Source organism: Oculina patagonica, chromosome 6, assembly GCF_052425735.1.
Source record: "Oculina patagonica isolate OP01 chromosome 6, crgOcupat, whole genome shotgun sequence".
NCBI lineage: Eukaryota > Metazoa > Cnidaria > Anthozoa > Scleractinia > Oculinidae > Oculina > Oculina patagonica.
The window spans coordinates 29,036,763-29,064,197 of record NC_135763.1 but is presented as its reverse complement, the minus strand read 5'-3'; the positions used below and the strand labels follow the sequence as shown (position 1 = coordinate 29,064,197).

Here is a 27,435-nt window from a genome sequence, read left to right as displayed (position 1 = left end):
CTAACCTTTAGTGGAATGTACGTTATGTATGCTGATGGATTGTTTCTCTGTTGATGTTCCAGTGAAGAAAGGACAATTTTTTCTAGTCACTTAATAATTATTTTAGCAATAAATATTGCTGTTTGTGGATGTGATCGTGCTGTTGACATAAATTAATGTGTAAACTATATGTACATTTGAAACATGATGGCTTAAAGTGGTTTAAACTTTTGTTGTGTGCGTGAGTGGAAGAAATTTGAGGGCCACTTTATTTCGGCCTGGGCCACTTAAAATTCAGGGATACTGGCCCAAGTGGCGACCAAGCTCTGAAGTTAATTTTTAGCCCTGCTTTAGATCTTCAAAACATCAAGAACTAAAGAATGGTTTGTTTACAGACTGAATGGCAACTACTGGCTCAACAAAATAACCACCTTAACAACATTGCAGGATTAAGTATTTTGCTCATTGAAGTTGAATAATACAAGCTAACTCAAAATTTAAGACCCGCATAATTTGTACGACTTCCCTAAAAATTGAATAGAATCAACATTTTGGGTGATCAGTTAGTTATACTGGGGGCTTGACTACATTGAATTGCATGCAAGTGGTAATGATGGACGTTAGCCCAACTTGAAAGATATTTATCGATAGAGCGCGCGACAGATCCTCGCGCCATATTGTCCAATTTTCAATATGGCGGATTGCAGTTTACAATACATCATGTACACTAAAACTAAAGTATACCTTTCCAGTGGGCCTGATTCATTGCAAGTTACGTGTAAACTTAATGCAACCTGACTGACTTACACATTATTCTCGTGTTGTTATAAAGAAGTGGAAAAACTGCAGAAGGGTTGCACTGTACAACCACTGTATAAATTTGTTTTGTGAATATTCAAATTTGAATGATTGATGGTTTGATAGAACGTTTTCCCCCGTGCGCCCACCTTCAAATCGGACTTTTCTTCCTTCTTCTTAACAGTGTGTCTGTAATACCTAAATTGTTTAAACTATTTAATTACTGAATTAATTTAAGCTTACCTTTGAACTGAAAATTTGACAGAACTTTAGACTCCCGAATGACAAATAGCATGAAATTGACAATCTGAAATCGAATGCCACGAGAAATGCGCGCGAAATCGTTTACTAGTGCCCAGACTGCTGTCGGAGTGAAGCGCCGGGGGGCTCTGGAAATAATAAATGCAAAAAGAGACTCCATTTTGCACTTGAGAAGACGAAAGTGAACGCTTTGAAAAATGGGGGAGGGAACGGTCGATATAAGCGTTATAGATCACTTCAAAGCAGGAACATCGCTGGATAAGAAAAAGAAGAGAAAAATCCTTGACTTATTCAAGTATTTAGCGGGTGGAGATAGCCCTATAGAAGCGGTCGAACTAACTGTTCGTCGAGATCGAAATCTTCGCGAAGCACAGCTGAAGGCTGCGTACGAGATGGTAAAACTTGTCGAAAATCCACCGACTTTGGTAAGTAACCAAGATCTAAATAGCCAAGTCTTCGTCTATGAGAAAGCAAAGAGAACCATATTTTACTTTTCCTGCGATATTGGGCTTGAAAGAGTGAACATCGTGGTATGTCTGCAAAAAAAAGGTGCGAAAAAATGTCGTGTTTCGAGGTGCGACACTCACGCAAAATTAATAACAAAGGCATTGTCAGATTTTACTTTGCTGTTCTGTTCCGCAGTTTCTAGGAATGTTTTGGATTTTTTTCTTTCAAGAAATCTTTGTGTTTTCTTTGAAGAAAGCTAAAGGACATTCTTAAGATGTTACTGTAGCTTTATAAAAATAATGTACTTGATGTAAACAATACTGGCTCTTTTACGAGGAATGAAGATTAGACCCGGCCTGTCCAATTGATGAAAATCGATCATCGGAAACCAATCAATATAATCAATATAATCGATAAAAATCAATCGATTAATATCGATTGGTTCCATTAATTGATGAAAATCGATACTCACAATTCACGTCCTCTTAATTGTATCGATTTTTATGGATTTTATCGATTATTATCGGTTATAATAAATCAATGAACCATTTATCAATTGTTGCATTTGTAAGGCGATACGTTACACATCCTTTCACTAAGTTAGTCAAATCGAAGTTCTGCGAGTCAACCAAAGCACGAAATGAACATACAGTTGAACCCCCGTTATTTCGAACCGTCTGGGGAAACAAAAAATAGTTCGAAATAGCGGGAGTTCGAAATAGCCGATAGTAAATGACTGAAGGGCAAATCCAAGGGAAACGGGTTTTAGTTCGAACTAACGGGGAATTCGAAATAACCGAGTTCGAATTAGCGAGGTTCAACTGTACTAATAACAGAGGCTATTGTGAAGGGCTACCACGAGTGCCTATTCTGATGGAATTTAAATCGCCTTTTCATGATTAAACAAAATAAAAAGAGCTAGCAACATCCAAGAGTGTTGTAATTTTGATAGAGTTCCCGGTAGAGTTGGATACCAGTGAAAGCTCCTGCAAACCTTTGATAGTTAAGCCCGCAGTGAAGTCAGTCTATCTATACGTGGAAAAGGGGGAAATTGCCGGGTCTCTTCTTAATTGAAGAAGTCGGTAATTTCAGAAAACGTTGTTTAACAAATCCGTGCCTGTTCACATCAGAGATTATGGAGGGCTATTTAGAGGGTATTGTCCACAAATCACGGGTTTCAACTGATTAAACATTTCGAAGAGAGTTTTGAACACACTTTCGATCAAGTGTTTCGTAATTTTTACACATTTAGAGGAAAAGCAGCAATTGCACAACAGATCACTCTTTGTGAAGAGGAAAAAATACAATAGGTTAGACTCAATTGCCAATGCCTAGCGCAAACGTATCTGAAATCATTATTAAATGATTGCAACTGACAATCGATATAATCGATAAAAATCGATGACAATTGATGAAAATCGATGAAAATCGATACTCACAACTCTTTGGTTCATCGATTTTCATCGATTTCCGATATCAATCGATTAATTGCTATCGATTATTATCGATTACAATCGATTTTATCGATTATCGAATTTCATCGATTGGGCACGCCGGGAGATTAGAACGTTTAAAAAATTTCCTAATCCTTATAAACGTCAGTGACTATAAATAGAAATTCAATATACCGATGAGGAAACTGAAATGGCAAATCAACAGTGCATCTATTCTTTAAGAAGTGGCTTATGATTTTGAAAATTACAGTATCTTGAATTAGGGTGGTTTTATCATTTAACAAATTGCACAATGCCTTATATGGCCTGGATACCTTTATTATTATTCATTCAAAATATTTCTTTGTTTCTGAAACTAACCGGCTTGCACCGACCAAATTTGGAAGACTCTTCTATGATTGGACGAATGACGTAATAATTATTGGACGATTGACGTCAGGCAACAATGGCTTTGTACAGAGCTCAGCCGTAGGCGAAAATGGTCACTAAATTTCAACATTGCGACGAAAAATTGGCCAAAATATTAGATGATAAAGATAGCAAAAACATCAAAAAAGCTTCAAAGGGAAGTCGCTTGATTTTTAAAGCTTATCTTCAGGAGAGAAACATAAAAAAACCAGCGACACCGGAGGAATTGGTCACTGTTAGCGAAAATTCTACGCCAAAGTTAGTAGCCATTTTAATTCATCTTGTGTTTTTAGAGCTCTTGGAAATATTTTGAATGAATAATAAAACAATTATTGAATTCGGCTTTCGTATCAATAATTGCTTATTATTTGTCATACGTATATGTTGCAGTTAATTTTTGATATCAGGTAATTTTTTATTTTAACTAGTTAGTTTTTTCTAACTAAGTAGTTGATTTTTTTTAACTAGTTAAATAATGGGGTTAGGGTAAGGGTATCATATATTTAAAAAAAAATAGTGGTTCACCCAACGTTTCCTACGTGGCATAGCAGATAAGGGGTTGGACAGCAAATCCAGAGGTTGAGAGTTCAAATCCAGTGCAGGTTAGTAAAAAAAAAAAAAAAAAAAAAAAAGATAATACTTAGGGGAGGGGGATAAGAGCAGATAGTAGGGGAGGGTTTGTAAGGATGGGGGGGTGGGTATGAGATATCAAGGGAGGGGGGGATGTTCTACTTTTTCTACTTATTAACCTAGAATAAAAAAAAAAACTAGTTAGAAAAAAATATAACTAGTTAAAATAAAAAATTAACTGAGATCAAAAATTAACTGCAACATATATACATGTAACAGATAAGTATTTTCCCAAGATCCGACAGAAGTCATGCAGAGTGTTGCAGATCACTGTTTTTCTAGCTTTAAAATGTGTTTCATTGACAATTCAGTGATAATAATACAATTATCCTGCTAAGGGTCTGATTATATGGCGAATTTCAGCCTGGGCTGAAATTTCAACCCGGTTTGCCGGCTGAGATTTCACCTTGGCTTCTGAAACAAATCTTCTTGAAAAGACGTTTGTGATTACATGAAAAAAGTTTTATCCCAGGCAGAATTACAGCCAAGGATAAAATTTCAACCGGGCTGGAAATTTCAACCCGGGCAAAGAGCTTGTAATTGCATTTTCAATTTTCAGCCTGGGCTGAATTGAGCTTAGAGATGCACAGTGGTGGTATTCAATGAAAGAAAATGGCGGCCACGATAATTATTCAGATTTAAAAGTGTTCAACCCGGGCTGAAATTCGCCATGTAATCGTAACAAAATTCCAGACCGGCGAACCGTGCTGAAATTGGTCATGTAATCAGGCCCTAAATGTTGTGGAATATGGTCTGACACAAATAATTTTTAGCTTTTGAGAAACTCGTGAAATTTCTATGAATTTCTCAAAAGTGAATACATTTTGTACCTCTTTGTTGCAAAATACTCACATTGTACAATTTCTCATCTTGTTCTTTTACAGAAAACAGGGAGTCCCGAGAAGAAACTGGTTCTTAGTGTTCTGATTAGCTCAGATCTTCTTAGCTTTGTCATCAGACTTTTATGGATTCGAATTCCTGATGACTGCACAGAAAACAATGAGCAACAATGGAAAGCGGCATATTTTAATAGTTTGATGGTCCTTAAACATATTTTAACCCTTCCTCAATATATGCAAACAAACCGTACGCAAGTCATGGAAAATAATACTGTTGAAGCACTGTTGGACTTCTGTGATACAGACCTTGACTATTTGGCCTGCTACCCGGCAGTTTGTGCGCTAAAAACTTTGTGCTGCTTGGAACGTGAAGCTTGCGACAAAATTGTCAGTTTAAATGCACTTCCGAAAATTGGAAACTTGATTTTGAAAGACAATTGCCAAAAAATGGTTATCAAGGCATATAGACGTGGACATACACCATTCCAAAAGCAGGTCTTGAATGATCGTTTTGATCAGTCTGAAGAGAACTTCAAAGAGTTCTATGTTCCGTCCATTGGTGACAGTGCATTGAATGTTTTACGAAGCTGGAGCTGGAAAATGCAAATGGCGGCTGCTGTTATTATTCTTCAAGTAAGTTAGGTCTTTACTCTTATGACTGTTTGCTTTCTCTTTTGATCTCAAAAATCAGTTGTGTTTAAAATCAAGTTCTGTTTTTTTTTTCTTTGTGTGTGTGCGTGCTACTGAATTTAATCCACAGATTTCTGCTTACAAAAGTACCGTACATGTATATCAGGGCTCAAATCAAGTCATCTTTTTTTGTACACTGTACATAATTATACACTGTACATGTGTTGTGTGAGTGCTTGAAATGTGAGCCACTAATGACAATAATTGTCAACTTCTTCTTGTGCTAGACAACTGAAAACAACATTATAAAAAATTAATTGTACAGTGTATTACAGCTTCAATTCATTATTGTGTTGTTCCAGAAAGTATCCATACCCCTCCCACAGAAGGCTTTTTGGTTTGCATCCCCCACCCCTTTGGAAATTCCAGTCAAGCCCCATACTTTCCTTTAAAAATTTGTGGCATTTGAGAACCCCCCCCACACCCCCTTGGAATTTTCAATGCAGTGGGGTGAGTATGGATATTTTCTGGAACTGCACATTTTATAGTTACTGTATTCTTGCACTGCCTATGAAAAATATGTACATGTACAGGTGTATTTATTTAAGGTAAATATTTCAATATTGAGTACTTGTACATTGTAAGTAGTCAGAAGCGGACATAATATTATTGACATTTTAAAGGCGTTACATGACCACTGTTTTTGATAGAGTATACACTGTATAACCATACATTGTGTACATTTGTTAATATTGCAGTTGTACATGTGCACTGTAAATAATTTGTATCATACAGTGTTCATGTTTGTGTTTACATGTACATGTATGTGTACACTTTTTTATGCCATTTGTCTTACAGATCGCAGAACAGAATGATCAATACAGAAAACTTGTTTATAAAGAAAAAATAATATCAAAGGTGAGCTGCATTTAACTGCCCAGACATAAAAGGGATAAAGTTAAAAGAAAAACAGAAAATGCATTAACACGATCAATATTATAGAATGTGTTTAGTACACATGTGATGAAAGTAGAAAAAGGTAATTGCTTAGTGCATACACACTGTTAGTAGTGATCTATACAGCCAGCATTTACCAGTAATTCTTGTTAGTGTAGAGTTGTTCTACTCCTTCCATGAATGGGATGCAAGTCCAATGCAGGGTTGCCCCAAGCATTACAACTGTAATTCACCACTACCTATTTACACAATTATTACCAACAAAAATTTCTTACTCTAAATTAGTGTAATTTTTTAAATGATTATTAATGATCCTTTTACATTTGTACATGTAGTCTTGTGTAGAGAAATCACTATAGCTTTACTCTATTTTATTCTTTACTTTACTGGTGCCCCTAATTAGTTTGTAAAAGATGTAATTATACGGTCGACACTTAAATTAAGTCTTACATTATTATTTAATATAATAACGTACACCTGGATCTTAAGGAACTGTGAGAGTGAAGTGCCTTGCCCAAGAATACAACACAATGACCCCAACCTGGAGTCTAACCCACACCCCTCAATCTGAAGCCTTGTGCACTAAGCCATGATATTTTTTCTGTTAATTTTTATGTTGTAGGCCATTTTGAAATGGTTAAAAACACCTGGAATAACAGCAAGTGATTGTAACATGATTGCAATGAACATGAAGATCATCGCCATGTTGTGCCTGAATGAAGAGCTGGGCTGGCAGTTCATTGACAGACATGGTATCATGACACACATGGAAGATGGAGGTTTGTTATTTTCTATAAAAACCCAGCTTATTAACATAATTATTTCAAGGGACAGTTTCTAGTACAGGAGTTTCAAAACGTTTTGAAGTAGGCGTAAGCAACCGGAAAATTAGGTGGCTGTAACAATTATTACCTATATGCTTGTGTAGACGACTTGTCACAAAAATGTGGTTTTTTCTTTATTTCTTTATTTATTTTTTTTTAAATCTTTTTATTTATTTATATTTTTTCATTTACTTTATTTTCCTATGTACCTGTACCTTTATTTTCATATGTAAATTGTAACAGTTTATAAACTACGTAACTTAATTGCTTCAGCATATGTGGTCCTCCCCAATCTCCTTCTGAGCACTCTGCATGCATATCTCTCTGCAAACATGTATCTCTGCTGTCCAAGGTCATTCATTCCTGGCGCACTAAACTTTGGTCTGCTGACAAATAATAATTATAATATTTTATGTTTGTGTCATCTACACGATCAAATATATTTTTCACTCCTAAAAATTGCTTGTGTAAACCCTGCTTTAACATTTATTATGGTAACTTTTTTTTTCTTGTGCACAGTACTCATGCCTAATAACGGACCATTGAATGCACATCTGGAGGCGATATTGCAACTTTCTACTCACAGTGGTCGATGCAGAAACAAAATACTGGAAAATGAGGTAAGATACTGTTAGTAGTCAGTAACTTGATGTAAAAGTGAAAAGTGAATTAACATGAAAATTAAAAGCTCTTTTAACTGAGCTATGAATCCAGTCATTGTGAGCAAGGTGAAACTGTGTGTTCCTATGTTTTTCATAAAAAGAATACATGTTGTATTGTGCATGTAGAACCACTTTGTGATGACTTTTATTTACAAGCCATAATATGAACTGTGGAGAGAATTGATTTTTTCGTTTATTACTTTTTGATTACCAAAATGTCGTTGCTATAATGTCATTGCAGGAAATTCTCAAAACACTTGCAAGATACATGTTCTCTTATCACAAAGAGGTAAGAACCAGGCTTCATAGGGGTTAATGTTTTGACACCATTTCAGTTAACTTACTGTAAGCCAACATGTAAATGAAGTCAAAGAAAAGTTCATTTAGTTTTCAAACATTCGTTACATATTTTAACAGGACGCCGTTGAACATTTGCATTTTTATCTTGCTGAAGAAGGCAACAGTAGTGGCCGAAACGTCCAAAAACAATATTTTTGGCCAGTGTCAACTTTTTTCATTCGTATTTTTTTTTTTTGCATGAAGTCATTACATGTACATACATGTTATGACTTCCAGTCATGACAACTGCACGTTTTTTACATGTACATGTACTGCTGTACAGTACTTCACCTCCCCCCCTCTCCGCTCCCCTCCCTCACCACTCCTCTCCCCCTCCCTAGTTACCTGTAGTCAGTAGATTGTCTACATGTATATGGCTGTTAATCTGCCAGTCTGGTCAGTCAACCAGTTCATCTGTCTGTCTGTCATTTTGTTTGTCTGCCTCCTACATGTATCTGTCAATAATAACCAAATGAGAAAGTTTATTAGTCAGTCAGTCTACAGGTGGGTTGGTCAGTCAGTCGTTCAGTCAGTCAGTCAGTTTCAGTCATGAGGGTCAGTCAGTAAATTTTAATGCATTTCTTGTACTGTAGATACAAGACCCAGTATTACGTACAATTGCAAACCTGGCAGAGTCTGATGACATGGCTAAGAACCTAATAAAGTGTGGCATCACTCCCAAAAGTATCACTTTGATCATCACATATTATCAGGTAGGGTGGTTTTATTTTTATTTTTTTGTGCACTTCCCTTTCAAAATATTTACTTTTAAAAGCAATCTCTGCACACATGTTCAAATGTACACCAGCCAAGTGTGGTGTTACTGAATAATGAACAAAAAAGACACAACTTTTTAATGTAGTTTATTAGTCACTGAATACTGGTAAATTTTTGTAAAAAGATGCAATGCATTCTCATATTTTTGTTATCAGCTTGCGCACACTTTTTGAAATGATGACAAATATTAAGTTAACAATTTTGTTAATTTTTCTGCAGCATCCTGCCATCAACCATGCTCAAAGGATAGAGAAAGCCCTCCGAAGAACTTGTGAAAAGTGAGTTAAGTTTATTTGCTTTATTCTTTGCTCAGTATCTACTTGTTTTATTCACTAGTTGCAATCCCTGGAACCCTGTTCGAGCTACTTTTCCCTCGCATACATAATTCTTCTCTTCACTCAGCACAGTTAGGGCATGGCAAAAAAGTGTGATGTACAAATTTACCCCCCTCCCTCACATGGCTGCTGTTTTGAAGAGAAGTCACTGTCTACCTTATTACATGAAATTTTCGCGACACGTTAATTTCGCGATTTTCGCGAACAATAACGTGACGCGAAAGTTAAGTGACTCACATATCTCAATGATCAAGAATGAATAAGTTTAGTACCACTAAAGGAAGGAATCTTCAATGTAAATTAATGTTATCGACGATTGACTTAAGAACAATAACTTATGCACGTACAGGCATGACCTGCTTGCAGCCATTGTGAGAACTGCTCAGTTGTTGCTATTGCCAAGGTTTAGTCCTGCCCTTGCGTTTTTGTTAATTTTGACGTCATTGTAACTTCCTTTGAATTTTTTTTTTAAATCAAGGGCATGTACATGTAATATCATATTTGCAAGGAGATATCAATTGTGTTTTACTCAAAAACGCGAAATTAATGTGATTCAAATACAAAATTTTCGTAAAATCGCGAAATTTAAGTGTCGTGAAATATGCACACCTCAAAATCGCGAAATTAGCGTGTCGCGAAATTTTCATATAATAAGGTAGTTTTGCGCAAAATTAGAAAACCAGAGGCAATACGATTCACATGCTACAATATAGTCACAAACATTAAGACCAGTTAAATAGTAGATTTTTAATAAGAGTACAGTATAAAAAATAAATGGTTAATGAAATTACTGGTGTCCTAGTAGTTTACGATATGGTCCTTGAATAAATAAACAAACAAACAAACAAACATTGTAAATAAACGGAAACTTGCAAAAATCCCAACTGGTAGGAGGCTGACCAGTATTCTGTTGGCTACTTACATAGTGGGGAGGAGTTGAATTAAGGGCTACCAAACACAAATCCATGGCAGGGAGGTGGACTGGAACCCGGGTCCAAAGCCGAAGTTCAGTGCCCTAACCACAGCCTGCGTCCTCCTCTTTACAGACACCTCATGACCCTATTAAAGACTGTTTGCTTGGCCTGAAAGTGACCAAAATTTTATATGTTTTCTACCTCTGTAGTACAGACACCTCAATAATATGGACACACTTCCCTGTCTCATTACGTAGTTTCGCTGTCAATATAGGTTCTACTATCCATTAAGCTATATAAATTTATTTTTTAATAGTTTCAATTTACTACTTCTCTTCAGAGAATGGACTCAAGAAGAGATAGCATTTGGAAAAGAACGTTATGATTTCTTTGAATGTCGAAATGAAGAAAATGCCCAGATTCTAAAGGACAAAGGCAACCAGAAGTTCAAGTTAGGCTTGTTTGAGGATGCAGTTCGACTCTACACAGAAGCATTAAATTGTATGCCCCACTCTCTGGAGGCCAGCAAGGCAGGGAAAGATGGAATTCGATGGTAAGGTGTATTTTGACATGGTGCAGCTTTCGCATTTATTACATGTGTATATATAACTTTATCAATTAAAGGGGTAACAATGCTAGAACATGATGTTCAGCGTCATTTTGTTGCCATTATCAAATGCAAGTTAAAGTTGTAAGTTTAGAATATAAAAAAATTATAGCAGTTTGAGTGTCAAAAATGAAAACGAATAATGTCAGTTGATTAGAACAAACTGAAACTATTAAGTACATGTATATTCTAAACTTACAAGTTTATAATTTGTATTTGGTAATGGCGAGAATATTAGCGTTTTGTAGCGTTGATATTTTTTATAAAGTGTTTTTCAATTTTTTCTTTAATTAAAGGGGTGAATTGAATAAGGCTCTACGCTGTAAGTGACTTCTGATCAAATATAAAATTCTCCCTTTCATTTACAAGCATATAATTATACACTGTAGCACAAATTGGAAGGAGAATCTAGCAATTAATCAGAAGTTACTTAGAGTTTTCTTCCAGACACCCCTTTACTCATTGAAAGTGTCAGAGTATTTAACACTGTTGTGTTAATTGTGGACACTGTAAATACCGTATTTACTATTATTACGACTTTTTTGTCCCAAATGCAGTGCTTATTCGGGGGTGGCACTTATTGAAGTAAATACGGTTAGCAAACAAATATTGCTAATAGAAGAGATTGGAGAAACTTGCTAAGTATCCAAACTGGCAGAAACTGTCCAGTTGACTTTTTACAAAGCATGGAGTAGTTATTCAGGACCACCAAACACAAATCCATCCAGTGGCAGAGAAGTTAATTTGACCCCAGCACCTCCAAGTTATTAGTCCAGCACCCCAGCCTCTTGGCTGGCCCGCTTCTTTATACCTTTTGTAAAATTAATAAGCATCCCAGCCAATGGGCTAGGGCGCTGGGCTTATTATCTGGAGGTCCCAGGAGGTGTTTTGTTAGTAAAGGGAGCATGATCTTTCAAGCCGACTTAACACCAATTTTTTTCTCCCAGGTGGGTGTTGCCAGCCGTGCTGTACAGTAACCGTGCACAATGCCACTTAAACAACTGTGACTGGGACAGTGCCTTGAGCGACTGTAATGAAGCTATGGCAAGATGCCTTGAAGGTTTGTTAATCAATGATGATTTTACAGCCAAATGTACATAACTGTGTTTTGACGAAAAGTTGAGCTCTTTTAACAAGCTTAGATGGTTTATCCATTTGCTGGTAGTCAATGGCCAGGTTAACCCAACATTACATCAGAACCGAGCAATACAGCAATGTGGATTGCCTTTGGAATTAGGGTTATATAAAATAAATGCAATTTTTTTATTCTTAACACGCCAAGATGCGTATGAGGTTGTAACCACACCAATTTACATCGGAATTGGTATGGTTATCAAGCTTTTGCTGTTTCCGCTCCTGAACTCTGGAACAGTCTCCTCTTTTTATCCGCTCTTGTGATAATTTATGTTTTTAAAACTTATCTTTTTTAAAAAAAATCTTATTATTCTTAGCGATTTTTACTTAATGCACATTTTTAATTGTTAAGATTTATACAGTTTATTTAAGCGAATTTTAATCGATTTTATTTTGTAATTTTAGTAATCTTAATTTTTTTAAACATTATTGTAAAGCGCCTAGAGCAGGCCTGGATAGGCGCTATATAAATATTTATTTATTATTATTTTAATAAATTTCTTAGGGTGGTTACTATCGGAGTTCGTTGCTTTTGCAACATTACGGTAATTAATCTAAATTTGTCATAACAATTGTATTTTCAGACAACGACGAAGCCGACAAAATACTCATAAAAACAGTGTTCCGCCGCTTCAGAGCCTATGCGGAGTTAGGCCAACACCTCAGAGCACTGAATGATATCACATTCTGTCTGAGAAACCAGTCACCCGGGAGTAGTGCATGTCATTTTCAGGCGTATTACTGGGAGGTAAGGACAGATATAAGTAAAGGGTTCTGTGTACAGTAGTTCTTAACTTGTCGAAGGAACAAGTCTAGAAGCCAGCTCCATTTCTCCTTGTTCGTTTGCGACCAATTTGAAGAGGATACTGAAGGGTGATGCAAAATCCCATTTCCCAGCCTATTGTATTCCCGATATCTCAAATCCCAACCCTACAATTGTAGCTTTACTGCTTATTTGTTTTTGATTCCCAGTCCCAGTGACTCAAATCCCATTTTCCCAGTGAACATTTGCCCAAATCCCAGTTCCCATTTTACCCCTTCAGGTCCCTCTTCGAACACACGTAGTATTGTTGGTCCGTGTGGTAAACATATCCTGCCTTTTCTCTCGTGCTGAGGCTGTTTCCCGCCGTAAAGGCGCAGAAAATTTTTCCCTTAAACATACAGAGAAAACGGAGGAATGAAATCATAGAAATCTATGCTAATTAAGATATTTGAGATCAAAACTTCCTAGAAAATAAGTAGATAAAAAGTAAATTACCTTAAATTTAACACGGTACAGTGGAACCCCGATATAACGATATGCCAAGGGGGCAGTAAAATTATATCGTTATATCGAGGAATCGTTATATCGGGGTTCCGTCCCATACATTTTACTATTGCCGGGACATAACATATTCATCGTTATATCGGGAATATCGTTATATCGAAGATCGTTATATCGGGGTTCCACTGTAGTACTTAAAGCTAGAAGCTTAATGTGGGCCGTGTATTCCCGATTGAATTGGAATTTAGAATTGTTGGTTTTTGTGGAGGGAGGAAAGCAAGAAAGAGAACCAACAACAATCTCAACCCACATAACTATGGCGTCGGGTCCAGGATTCGAAACCGGGCCACATTGGTGAGAGGCGAGTGCTGTCACCACTGCGCCATCCTTGCTCGCTTAAAATAAATAAATAAATAATGTGTTTATAGTGGTCATGCACTTAGCTTCATATCTCAACGAGATAGCTAGTTTACAGGCATGCCACTGAAACAGAGGAAACAAATAATTTATAAATGAACATAACAAGGTTAAAAATCCCAACTGGCAGGAGGCAGACCAGTTGGCTATATACAAAGCGTGGTCGAGGATTTGAACTCGGGACAACCGAGATACAAATCCAGCTAGTGGCAAGGGCAGGCCTCGAACCGGTGACCTCCGGATTACAACACCAGCGCCCTAAACCACTCGGCCACGCTTGCCTCCTTAAAAGCTAAACTCATTATGAAACCTCCTTTATTAACTTCAATGGACGAGTTTAGTAATTTTCACAAGCCTTTGTTTGTCGAAACAGTGTCAGTAGCAGTTATGATTGTTTGAATTGCAGATGATGATCAAATACCGTGAGTCGTATGGCATGGAGCCGATCCGTCGCTGTGGCAACTGTGTTGGTGGGGAAGGAGACAAGTTGAAAAGATGCGCTAACTGCGAAGAGTATTACTGCAGCCGTGAGTGTCAAGTGTTGGCCTGGGAACTAGGTCATAAGAACCATTGCAAAAAATGAAAGCTAACACGAGTGTTGCTTTTTTTTTTGTTTTTTGTTTTTTTTTTTTTTCAAGGCTACGGTGTAGGTTCGGGATTCAATTTTTTTTTTTGTTTAAAGAAGCTACGTCACGGGCAACCCATCTTGAAAAAACTTAAGACGGATTCCGCTGAAAGTTCGAGCACCAGTACCTACCAGTACCAGTACCAGTACCAGTACCAGCACCGTCCGATTTGATATCCGTCGCCCGATTTTATAGGCAAGCACAAAACAAACGAATAAAGTCACCTTATTCAATTCTAACTTTTAATGAAATCACAGAGATAAAAAATCACGTAAACCAATCAACTTACATTTGTTTCAACCACAGTTACGCTGGTTTTATTACGTAGGTTTTTCCTATAAATTTACTGGCGATAAAGCGCGTTGTAGAAATTAATCGGAGGGTTATAAAATAAATAAACCCCTTAAGTACCAGTATTGCTCGAATGTTCGGCGGAAACCATCTTAAGTTTGTCGATCGTAATCTGTCTTAATCTTCTTCAGTCGAAACCATCCATGGTTATTTTCGCGTTTTTATTACTCATTTATTGTTTTTCTACATTACACAACAATTATTTTGAGATTTTCTTCAATTTAAAAGTAATCTGAAAAAGGACTCAAAATATCGTAACATTGCTCCTTTAAAACTTTTGTTTGTTTTTTCGTAATTAGAACCAATACCGTATCCTAAAGTGTTTTTAACCAAGAAGATTTAATCGGTTATAAATTTCATAAGCTTAAAATATCGTTTTAAGAGGAGACAAAGTTAAGAAATATTCCGTTTATTGCTAAGCGAATAAGTATAAAAACAAGATTAAGTTGATACAAAACGGGTTTTTTTTTAGTTATTGTTTTGCGTGACTCGAGTCACACAACAGAATTTTGTAGGGCGCTCGTTGGACGAGTAGTGATTGGTGGCAAACAGACTTTTAGTGGTAATGTAACGATCGATAGACGGCCACATCGTAGCCAGTCAAAGCTGCGAGTTTGCTAATAGCCAGCCACTATAGAAAAAGAGTTAACAGCCGATCGTTAAGGGCTAAAGCAGATAACTAGCATTCCGAGTTGAAGTTTCATTTCTCCTTGTTGACTTGGCCTCCATTTCAATTGAGAGTGCTTAACGTGCTTTTGAGTATTTCTTTTAGAGTATGAGCCCGCGTTTTCTGTGAGCGAATAGTCAACTAGGCACAGTCGACCCGACTATCGTTCATAGAAAACGACGGTAAGTAGTCTTATTGTTTTAGTAGAAACTCTAAAAGGACTGCAGTCCAAAACTTACAATTTTTCCTTCTTTTAACCCAAAAAATGAAGAAAAATTCACCTTTTTAAGGGCAACTATTAGCGAATAAAAAACAGAGAGAGAACCAATCAGATTCACGGATTTCCAACAGAACACGAGCGAGTTTCTACTAATTTTAGATATTATTATAGACGTTGATATATACTATCGGCTTGAAGATTAGCCAGTTTGGTAGTTTACACAGTGATCTAAAGGACTTGCCATTCAAAAAGCCTTACTACGACCAATGTATTTAAATAAGTAAAACGAGAGCACCATTCGAATTCATTAGATTATATTTTTGACATTCATTTTTCCCATGGCTTGATCAATCATAAAGCCATGTTTAGTCTGCGAGGCGCGTGTCAATAAATTGCACGTGCAGTTGTTACGTCCACACGTAAACGACATAAACGATCGGAAATGTATATTTTCGCAAAAAAGTGGATAGATTTGTAAACGGACAGTTATTTACGGTTGCGTATTCTTGTGTGAACAGACACGACCGTGTTCATTTGTAAACAGCAACAAGCTTAAACGATCATTAAACGATTCTCGAGCTCGTGTGGACAAAAGTTTTGTATGAATACAGAGATAAACGTAAACATGTGAATATAGCCTTAAATATCAAGAAGGTTGGAGGTTGTAAGGATCCAAGCTTCATTTTCAAATTGTTTGTTCCAGGAAACAGACATGGAACAGCGTTTAACTTTTTCTTGTCACATACACGGTCTGGTTTCATGCCATTTAGAATCATAGATGTTATTGTTTTAGTTAGTAAGGCCAGGCCAAACGTCGAACTTCACATGAGACGAACCTAATGCAAATTAGTAGGTAAAACCTATTTTTTGGTCATTTGCATTAGGTTCGACTCATGTGAAGTTCGACTTTTGGCCCGGGCCTAATGTGTCCGAAAGTCAGCGAAATGATGTCCTATTTGTTTCCGTTTTATGCTTTGTTTTTGCCACATTTTGTGTAGTCATTAGAACTGAAACGTATGCTTTACGACGAAACGTTACATAATCAAAATAATACAAATCGAGAAGTTTTTGAGGAAGTTTTCGCTTAGTTTGTTCAAAAGGAACTTGCAGTACATACTCGTACATCAACTTCTTTTTGGAACAAATTGTCGTTAAGTTGTTAGACAAAAAACCCGAAACGAAATATTTAGAATTATATTGTTGGGTTGTGACTTTACTTTTCTGCTTCGCCATCATGATTTTGGATTCTATGACGACACAAAGAAATTCCGTAAATTTTGCTACAAAAATGAGCTATGGCAGTTTAATGATTGTAACCATTTAGCGAAAGTTGTTCCACCATATTTGTAATGAAGTGCGTTACTACATTGTCATAGTAGCTGTGTATCTGTTAGGCACTTCACAGATCATGTTAGCAATGATAGATTGAAATACACCATCATTTAGAACAGAAAAATAATGTACAGTAAAAGCCATTCTCGTTTCCAGAGCGGCTTGTTCCTCTTAGCCGGTTGAGCCTGGGGCTCGAGGATCAAGTGTCTCTGGGGATACATGATTTGATTGGCTAGATGTACAACAAACGAAATTAAAATTTAGCAACTCAAAACAACCGGAATATAATCCCTCTGATGTATGGAATTTTACTACGGTTGATTTGATTGGATAGATTTGAATTCTCTCTGTTAAAAATGTAGCCAATGAAATCACATGTCCCCAGAGCCACTTGTTCCTCGTGCCCCAGGCTCAGCCGGCCAAGAGGGACAAGCGGCTCTGGGGACGAGAATGAGTAGAAGCACGTCGAGAGTATCGATCCCAGGCTCTCTCCTATCCCACCCTTGGTGTGATAAAAAAAAAAAAACCGGAAGGGAGAGGTTGTGTAAAATACTGCTTTAGTGGAATCCAGATTTCTCGAGCTTTCTAGGGAAACGAAAATTAGTCCTAGAAGTCGGGGGTAAAATTGCAGTAGGCTGAACATTCTCGTCCCCATAGCCCTTTCGTTTCTCTTAGCCGGCTGAGCCTTGGCACGAGAAAACGAAGGGCTCTGGGGACAGAGAATTTCCAGTCCTAGATTCTAGGACTTCCGGTCTTCATGGCACGTTTCAAAAGAATGTATGAGAGAGTCGTTATGTTTTTTACTTCCGTTTAGGAATTCTTTGTTCCAAACAGCCAATCAAAAAAAATTCGAATTAATTCAAAAATCCTATGTCCCCAGAGCCCTCCGTTTTCTCGTGCCAAGCCGGCTAAGAGAAACGAAAGGGCTATGGGCACGAGAATGTAGGCTGAACGGAATCCAAGTTTGGCTCGAGTAATTGGAAGATTCGAGAAATCAAGGGATTCCGCTGTATTTCCCTTAGTTGTACATAGCTTATCAGGTAATTTACCGTAAAAGCCCTAATAAAGTATTAGGTAAGAAAAGCACTTTCTTATAAAGTGTAATCTTGATAGCATAGTGGTCTAAACTGTAAAGTTATTGAGCATATCAAAATAAAGCTTTTTGGTGTTGTGATCAGAAAAAGGTACGTTCCTTGTGTTTGTTCAATCTCAGCCAGAAACGTGGAAACTTGGTAACCTTTGTGACACTACACTCGTCCTAACTCGGAAATTCCTTAGCCTACAATGCAGGCGGGTTTTTTTTTTTTATTAGCAAGCGTTGCGTATTTGGCCTCGGGAGTCGCAAACGTAGCGGTTGGAGAGCGAGAGGAGAGACCAAGGCAGAGAGGCGGCGTCGACACCTCCCTACCTCTTCATTCCGCCACCCCCCTACTGCCTAGGAAGGTTTTTCCTCTCTCCGCAAGCCTCTGTAAGTTTGAATCCAAGATGGCGCTCAACCGATCAAAATGCACTCGCTCGATGGAATACACCTGATTGCACCCGGCTAGGAATTCATGACGAATCACCTAACCTGCTTCAATGCTTCTGCATTGATTCTGCGCGGCTAAGTGCCCAGCACATCGGACGTGAGGGGACAGGGGTGCGCATTAGAAATTTCAACACACGAAAAAACAAATTAATTTTAACACGGAGAGGAGAAAAAACCCCTCTAATCTTTATTTAGAGAACCGTACAATATCTTAATTTGCACTGATCCACTGATCAAATTGGCTACAATTGTACTTTGATCACAATCAAGGCAAGCATTAATCCGTTGCCTTTGAATATTCATCCACGAACAGAAACAAACAATTGATTCGGAGTAATGTCTCATTGAAACTATACTATATCATGGGTCAATTCACAAATAGGAATATACTTTATAATGATAACACTCCTTTTCGTCTAGCACTTTGGAGTTGTTTTGTAGCGATGCCACTAGCTAAGGTTCTTTTTCGTTAATTTTTGACAACTTTCTCCAACTTTTTGCTCGCTAAAAAAATAAATAATCACTTTGTTTAACGTCGGTGAATTTAGCACTGTGGTATTAATTTCGATCACTACGAATGGAAAAAAATATATTGTAAATAGGACGTAAATTTGTTAAGAATTCAACTGTAGGAAGACTGACCGATTGGCTATTGCCATTGGCACTGGCATAGCTAAGGCGCTCAACATGGGGCTTCCGTTTTACTATTCAGCTACTGGTCAAAGATCGACAGAAAGGAGAATTAGCACCCAAGCCCTGAAGTCAAGCACTCTGACCATTCAGCCACGTGGCCTCTTTACTTCTCAGCCAATAAAAAAGTTTAAAAAACCTCACGCTCAAATGATTGGCACGTGGCTATTTATAACTTGGCTTTGATTGGCCAAGCTATGAAAAATAAACGATGTCAAAAAGTTGTCAAAGATCAACAAGAAGAACTCTCGAATTACAGCGGTTGGAGCGATTCATTGTAAGAAGCGCGACTTTGTAAAAAAATAAACTTACATCCAAAACCCCCGCGTGATGGGAGCTTGCATATCTGTTGTCATAAAACTGTCCTCATCTAACCTACACTGCGGCCGTCAAATTTGACGAGAGAGTTCGTGGTTCTCTTGCAAAGAAACGGCATAATAGCCTACTTAGGTTTAAGCTTTATACTGACGAAGCAGAAAAGGCAATGGTCGTGCCGTCCGTTCCAGATATAAAATATATAAACGACCCTTTTCACTGCGTTGTGGGTCACAACTGTGTTTGAGTCGTCCATGACTCGACTAAAGGAACTAACAACTAGCCTTTGACAAATCTCCACATTGTCAGTTTAAATGGTATTGTATAAATGCGAATTATAAAAATAAGTTTACGATCATTTGAGTTATACGACCATCTATCGATTTTCGGCGACCATCTAACGATTGACCCATCGCTTGATCGACTCCTGCCACTCCATATCTTCGTCATCTGTTCGTACGGTGCCTTCGTCGTCGTCGGTTTGAATGTAACTCTCGTCATCCGTCATCTGGGTGCGCGACGAGTTCTTATAATCTCCTCGGCGAGCGTTCGGGTCGTCGTCGTCCGTGTCCGTATCCAAATCGGAGCCTGCTCGGCGACCCTTCGGGCTCTTCCCGCTTCTACTCGGACCGTGAAGGATTACCTTCTCCGACGGTACAGTCATAACGATGTCACCATTGGTCAGATTTGAGTTGGCTCTCTCTTCATGAGATTCCAGGGATTCCCTTATCTGGTTCACTTGCTGTTCAAGGGCTTCTAAGTCTGTGTCATCCGTGTTACCGTTTGGAAAATTGGTACCTTCATCTTCATCTTCTGTTCAACGAAAAGAAAAAGAAAGAAACTTAGCGCTATTAAGTCTTCATCCTAGTAGCCGATCACACAGGCATGCGCACTTATCTCCGCTTTCAGTAGCATTAAGCGGCTAGGAGTATCACTTCTATCCCCTGTATGGGATGGTCGCCCATTGCCCGGTTACCCTGCAACATTAAATTCACTGGTAACCATTTATACACAGAGAGAGAGGCACCGTGAAAGTGAAGTATTTGCACAAGAACACAACACCGAGATCCCGGGTCACGGTGTGGTCACTAACCATTAATGAGAGAATTTTTTTTTTTAGAGAGAATGTGAGAACAGTGCAAAAATGTTTGAAAAGCACAGAGCTCTCCTACAATGCCTTCTAAATTTTACTTCATCTAAACCCTAATAGTCGACTGAAAGTTTTAGTAGTAGAGTTCCAAACATAAAAAACTTACCTGAGTTAAGTTCCCTAACAAGCGAGGACATCGCACTAGTGACATTGTCAGCAGCCAATAGCAGATCATCTCTTAGGTTCCTACTGGTTGCACGGTCGCCAAACGCTTCTTTGATGTTGCCGTCGACCCCACTGAGCGGAGGCTCTGAGCTTAGGCCGGTTTCAACAGTAGCTGGAGGGACTGGAGGCCTTTCAAATTCCAAAGGAGAACCAGCGTCCGCCATTCTTTGTGCCTTGGGACTTCGTGGCGCGCGAGGAGATCCCGCCTGTAAAGCAATGCAAAATAAAGTTGAAGAGCTGTGCTTTGAGAGGCAAAACCATCAAAATTAACTTCTCGGGTCGGCGCAACAAAAGTTTAAAGTGAATATGCGACAATGCATGACAAACAATGTGTTCGATCTCCCTTCTTTAGAGGCTTCCAATCCCTCCCCCCTCCCCTCTAGAAAAAAAATCGGCAATAATATCAAGGGACGAGTGAGGGAACCATCGTCCCATCATTCACTGCGCGCTTTTTCTTTTCCCTAATCTCCGCGCACTTGGTATGACAAGAGAATACAAAATCCTTTGTGAAAAGAACAAGCTGCCAGCACAACATTCCCCCACAAACGCATTAAACGGACCAAATCTGAAGATAAAATTCGCTCTAACAATGAACACAGGCTTCCGACGCCGAGCCCTATAACAGACAATGACAGAACGATGCTTTTTTATTCCATTTATATTAACACATTTCATGGAATCAACATTACCAACCCTTAATAGACAATACAGTACGTCTAAACCAAAAGATAGTCAACAACTTGAGTATTTTAAAAGTCCTTTTTTCATTGCCAAGTTTCTAAGATGATATCCACCATACAGTCTCAAGAAGAGTGTACGCTTTCTTATGTATGTTGAATATAACATGTGTCATTATATCTCATTATAGTCTATTCATTGTATTTATGATTTAAAGACCCACGTCTGTTCTAGCGTTTAAAATAAGACCTTTATTGTTAAGTTAATCTCATTTAAACTATTCTTTTTAAAGAGAACACAACTTAACATACATGGGCAATATCAAAGCAAAGAACTCAACGAAACGAATTTGCGTAATCGCGGTGCGAATTAAACAGTAATTTTTTTAAAGGGCACCCAATTTACACTTACTTCGTGTCAGAATTCGAAGCCTCAGACACTAGAAAAGTTTTTAATCACTTGATGTTTACGTCAGTCATTTGTTAAAAGAGATAAACGTGTAACCATTTCGTAATATTATGTTAAGATTAACTCAAAAGCAATATCAAAAATTCACTTAAGCACAATTGTTAATTAAAATACTCCGCAGAAAGAAAAAAAAAAGATTTAATTGAGGTGCAACCGCATAATTCACAATTCTCAAATATTCTTAAATATTTTACTGTCGCGCAAACGTACTGTTGCCAAAAAGGTTGCATCATACTATTTAGTGAAAAACATAAGTTCGAAGAAAAACGCTCATCTTGAAATTCCACTTCATGTATTTTTCATGATTTGTCAACGCCTGTGCGTCCATCACGTTTTTCTGAAAATACGTTGTTGAAAAACACGTGTATGAGCCGAGTGTATGAGCCGTGTACACGTGATCGCCACAGCTTCCAACATTCCGAGTGGTTTATTTTAGCGGCAACCCCTGGGACATCGACTCGTACGCAGCATATTGCTCAAATAGGTAACCGGAAACCTCAAAATATATAAGAATTTCATGACCAATTAAGGTAGTCCTTTTGTAGCTTTTTGGCCCAGTTTGGTACTGTAGATATAGACCCAATAACAAAAAACAACTACTGTACAATTTTAAGTGAGAATACAGTTTGTCAAAAACATATAGGTAGCTCGACTTGTTATTATGTTGAAGACGGTTGGTTTTGAATACCACTAAAATATTTTTCAATTGTTCCCTCAAAACATGAAAGAAATGTTGGAATTTGTTAACTTCACCAAAGTTCTTTCCCACGGACCAATAAAAGACTCTTAGATGAATCAATTCTTTTTTCTCTTGTACAATACACACATGTCAATTAGTGACTTAAGCATAATCTCACAACACAAGACGAGTCAAAGTAAAACCCGCAAAGATTTAAGATAAACTTTACTGCTACTTATATAAGACCAGATAACGACCTCGAAAGATCTAGCAAAATCGCCCCATCCACACACCCATAAAGATATATATTTCAACAAAAGCAAATAATATATTTCACGACCGGACGTGACGAATTCAGTTACAAGTTTTGGAAAGACATCACTTTCAACTTTTACAAATTTCAAAATTCAACGACAATCTCTTCATGAATACTTTTTTCAATGATTGTAGCTCGCAACGTCAAATCTCGGCTTCGATAAATTCTAACGGCAGAATTTCGACCAGAATAGCCGAGGCAATTTTTGGCAATAAGCAGCAGTGGGAATTGTCAAATTTTCGAGCAACATTCGAGCGGGGAAAAAAATTGATGTTTTATCAAACAGAACAGCTATGTCTGGATATAATTTCGAACAGAAAATGCACTACACTGTACTGTAGTGCCCTGCCGAAAAGTAAAACAGTCAATTCGCGCGTAAAATTTAACCAATCCTCGTCGAGGCTCTAAATCATGGCAGTTATGGACGCGCGTTGCGCACAATTTTCGCGCCAAAAAAAGCGTGCGCAGGGAAAAATTACGCAAACACGAATTTCCTTACTAAAAGTTGAAACTGTACAATAACAGCACTTATAAAAAACAACAAACCATTACCTTAACGGAATTAAATGTAAACGGGACCGCATCATAAGAACACCCTCCAAACTCTGACAAAGTCCTTGTCACCGTGCACGAAACGCACGGAGCTTCAAACTTGGTCGAAAACATCGCCAAAATGTTCGTTACAACGAAAAAAAGCAACGTGCAAGACAATGCCTTGTTATCGTTGCAAAAACGGACGATTTTTCCAACCGAAATAAGCTTGGACTCCATGCTGAAATAGTCGTGGTGTCAGTGAACGCTCAGAGCAGCCCGACTTACAAATTTTTTTCAAGCAAATAAAAACTACAAACTCCACATATATAGCACGTTTTTCGACGACGTGACGCAATAGACAGTCGAATATAACGCTATGCACTAAGCAGGTTTTTGTGATGCCGAAGACAGATAAAGAGTCGGATAACGCTTGTACCATTGTATTTTCGCTCGAGGCGAATATCTTACATCCGGCAAAAGATGCAGAGTTAATTTTAGAACAGTTAAATAGCGCTTTGACACAAAGTGTTGAAGAGCTTTATTATTTTGGACCTTGCGCTTAAGTTTTTACCCCACTTAACGACATTCCCGTCTCTGAACAATAAGACTAAATAAATAGCATAAATATCTTTATAACCAAAGACTTGCAAAGGAATGAGGACTCTGCAAGCGGGAAGGACAATAACCTCCCTCGATTAACAACATGTAAAAAAATCTACGATCTAAGGTACGTCAACACTTCACGACCTCTTGGTAGTATAAATTCAACAGCGAGTACGCGTTGTCTTCCTCAAGCAGAAAACAATCTGAAGCGAAAGACAATTTTTTCCAAGTTTTTTTTTTCTTTTTTTTTTTTCCCGCTTTTCGCTTGACGAAGCATGAAAAACAAAGCGGCCGCTTGTACGTATATTACTTAAAAGACGTTCCGATTTTACTGCAGTCCGCCGGAAAAACAATCACTAAATAACTGACATGAATACCATTGGTCCCCACAAAAATTTGTGAAAAATTTGTTACAGCTTACGTAACTCCACTCACAAAAACTCTTACGCAACTCAAATCGTTTTACTTGTACATTGAGAAAACTCCTAAAACAAGAACAAACAACGTCGACACGGCTAGACAGAAGACCTTAAAGTTAGCAGAATTCCTTAATAAGAGAGTTTATTTCAGTTGAGTTGAGTCGAAGATATACCACAATCAAGTTCTTTATACACCGAGTTTGGAAGAAATAGCTTGCTGCCATTTTATTTGGTCCTCGTCCTGAAATTATGCCAAGAAAGTAATTTTTATCTTTAGATAGTGTGCCTTAGTCTGCTTTTGACAAATTTCCTGTTATCTCCGTAATTCTCGTTACTATATGTGCATTTCATTATCATTATCATTATACAGCTTTTAGATCTAAGACTTATAGACTGCAAAGAAGAATAGACGAGAATGCTGGAGATGCCACAATCTCCTCAAAAAGTTACTTCGCTAAACCAATATTAAAGCTATTAGAACGAGCCTCTCTTTAACTAATTAGGTTGCGAACGCCAATAAGTTAAACGCAACTTAACCAGGAGGGCAAAATATCGCCAAAATATCAGACCTTTTACTGATTTCCTACGACGCCGATTAAATTGAAACTTAAGCATTCGCCAGCCAGGTAGCCTACGAAAGCAAATGGCTTCTTCGCCTCAATAGGTTTTACACCGCCGACAGTTTGATGGTTCATCAAGTCAATATCCCTTAATTGATGATTTCCTATATTCTCGTCAGTCGTCTGCTTAACAATGTATTAAACTCGGAATGAGAAATTAGCTTTTCATCACATTTAAAGCTGGTTATAACAAGCAAAAAAGTACACTGTTCTCGCAGGGCCTGGTAGCTAGCATTGTGATTGGTTTGTTCTTCCGCTTCTTCTTGCAACTCCGTCAATCTAGTTTTCACTGGATCATCAACGACGGAGTTATAAGCAGAATCTGAAGAAAATGGAAACGTTCTGATTCTTCCGACACCGATTCCATCGAGCTTATGAATCCGCTTACGACTCCGATTTTTGATTTTCATTAAGTCGTAAGCGCTCTCGCGGAGGTTTTCAAAGCGACTCGGACAAAGAAACCAAACGCCACTTCTTCTAAGTGCCTCCACCATGCTTGTTTGTGATTGGCTTGCGTGTGATACATTCCATATTAGGAAACCGGAAACGGCATGATCGCCACCTTTAAGGGTCGGTAGGGAGGTTTTGTCATTTGCAATACTCAAACACGCTTTCAGCACAACTTAGGGCTTAGCAGTGAGTAATTGTTTCTTTCACAAAGAAGCTTTAAATTAAAGTCTGTAGTAATTATTTAAAGCAACGAAACTTTTCTCTTGCCGGCGGAGATAGCACACTAAGAAACTGTAACAGGGGACTAAGGCAGACCTCAAGAATACAATAACGTCACGTGATCGAATTCCATTTTTACCGTACAAGCAATATGGCTATCCCAGCCAGCCACTCAACCCAACAAAACCCTTCGTCAGTCTAAATTCTTCGACACACGAAAATATTTTGTCGCTGCTACAAAAATTCGCCGGTTTTAGGTAAGTTGAAGGTATACTTGGTAGCAATAACGGCATACGTTAATCTTTGTGGAAAAACTGAAAAATGAGAAATATGTTTATCTTTCCTGACATTTTCATACAAGGGTTGAAGGTATTGCTGCTAAGATGCATCGATCTAGTTTCTCGTCACCATTCACCAATAGCTGCCATAAGAGCCAAGAAGCGACTTATTTATTGGTCTGCAGATTCTACTTAAGATTTGCTTAAACTGGCTAAGTCTTAGCAATATATGGCCCTGCTCTTAGTTGATATTACGCCATGTAAAGTTACCTTAAGAGGTAAAGTAACCTAAAAATAACTTAAGCTATCTGTTCAGAGAGCCAAGGGCAGCTTAGCCACTGGTTGCCATTACTAAGCCAAATATATCAGAACTAATATCGTTACTAACTTAGCTATCTACCCTTCATCTTTTATAATTTGTTTATTTTTGCTTGCAGAGATCAAAACAAATTGATGAAGAGAATTTCAAATTGCGACTTCCATCACCGTATTTGAGAAGGAAAAAGAAAACATTTTCCTCTCATGCTGGCAACCTTGCCTCGCCCTTCTTTGAAAAATGTTAAGCAGCACTTTCATATTGTACTGTTTATTATGCTGTTCAAGTGTTACGTCTGTATATAAAACACTGTTAAGTGGCGATACATATGAAAGCTATTAAGATTTTTTTTTTTTTTTTTTTTGTTTTTTTAAATTTTTTTAAATATTGAAAAAAAAAAAAAAAAAAAAAAAATTTAAAAAAAAAAAAAAAAATTTGAAAAAAAATTTTTTTTTTTTTTTGTTTTTATAAAAAAATTTTTTTTAAAAAAATTTAATTAAAAAAAAAAAAAAAGAAAAAATTTAAAAAAAATATTACCAAAAAAAAACCCAAAACCAGGCGGAATTCCTCTTAACAGTACTTTCATGCGGCACTGTTTTTTTTATGCTGTACAAGGTGGTTCTAGGTTTTACAAGTCTCTGGATGAAACCCTAGGTGTGAGCTATTCATTATGCTATACAAGGTGGTTCAAATTTTAAGTCTGTGGATGCGACCTTTATTTTTAAAAAAAAAAAAAAAAAAGGGCATAGTGTGTGATCGTTCAAAAAAAAAGCTACCGAGCAGTACTTTTTTGGGAATACAGTCGCCTCTCATAAACGCCAAACCGGCCGGGGGGGGTGGGGGGGGGCTGTATTCACAGGCTAAGTGCGGTGCTATTTTTAATACAACGCTGTACAAGGTGGTTGTAACTTAAAAAATACGGTGCAAGAAAACGTAATGAATGACTATTTAAATGAAAGCTATCAAGCAATGCATTCCACTTTTTCTTGAAGTTCGATGTCTCGACAGTTGTTGTATTGATCTATCATTAATATGGGCTTTGTATTATTTCTTATACTGAGCAAACAGGAAGCGCATTGGCTTTTTAAGATTTTTGAAGTCCTCAACTGCTTTCCGGACAAACAAGTTCAAGTTC

At 37.6% G+C, this 27,435-nt stretch overlaps 2 protein-coding genes and 1 long non-coding RNA gene across 3 annotated transcripts in view; 2 read left to right on the top strand and 1 right to left on the bottom strand.

The window, feature by feature from the left end:
- The first annotated feature begins 1,199 nt into the window (after positions 1 to 1,199).
- LOC144656965 (uncharacterized) lies at positions 1,200 to 14,416 on the top strand. Its single transcript, XM_078517226.1, has 12 exons — positions 1,200 to 1,463; positions 4,862 to 5,449; positions 6,305 to 6,364; positions 7,026 to 7,182; positions 7,747 to 7,847; positions 8,131 to 8,178; positions 8,822 to 8,941; positions 9,225 to 9,283; positions 10,595 to 10,807; positions 11,809 to 11,921; positions 12,580 to 12,743; positions 14,083 to 14,416. The coding sequence occupies exons 1-12, from the start codon at positions 1,236 to 1,238 to the stop codon at positions 14,257 to 14,259; spliced, it is 2,028 nt and encodes a 675-aa protein (XP_078373352.1). The 5' UTR covers positions 1,200 to 1,235; the 3' UTR covers positions 14,260 to 14,416.
- Positions 14,417 to 17,407: 2,991 nt separating this feature from the next.
- Positions 17,408 to 18,055, top strand: LOC144656778 (uncharacterized). The gene is made up of 2 exons (XR_013571388.1): positions 17,408 to 17,506; positions 17,819 to 18,055. It is a non-coding gene; the product is annotated as an uncharacterized LOC144656778 (long non-coding RNA).
- A 612-nt stretch (positions 18,056 to 18,667) lies between these two features.
- LOC144658140 (dystrobrevin beta-like) overlaps positions 18,668 to 27,435 on the bottom strand; it is a 41,507-nt gene continuing 32,739 nt past the window's right edge. Inside the window, exons 19-20 of the mRNA XM_078518488.1 lie at positions 20,662 to 20,926; positions 18,668 to 20,218 (exon numbers count right to left, since the gene is read on the bottom strand). Of these exons, the coding sequence (XP_078374614.1) occupies positions 19,803 to 20,218; positions 20,662 to 20,926 (681 nt within the window). The 3' untranslated portion in view covers positions 18,668 to 19,802. The remainder of the gene's footprint in view (positions 20,219 to 20,661; positions 20,927 to 27,435) is intronic.

Coding starts and splice junctions, on each gene's coding strand:
- LOC144656965 (XM_078517226.1), top strand. CDS start 1,236: ATGGGGGAGGGAACGGTCGATATAAGCGTTATAGATCACTTCAAAGCA. Junction 6,365..7,025: donor AAGAAAAAATAATATCAAAG/GTGAGCTGCATT, acceptor TTTATGTTGTAG/GCCATTTTGAAATGGTTAAA. Junction 8,942..9,224: donor TGATCATCACATATTATCAG/GTAGGGTGGTTT, acceptor ATTTTTCTGCAG/CATCCTGCCATCAACCATGC.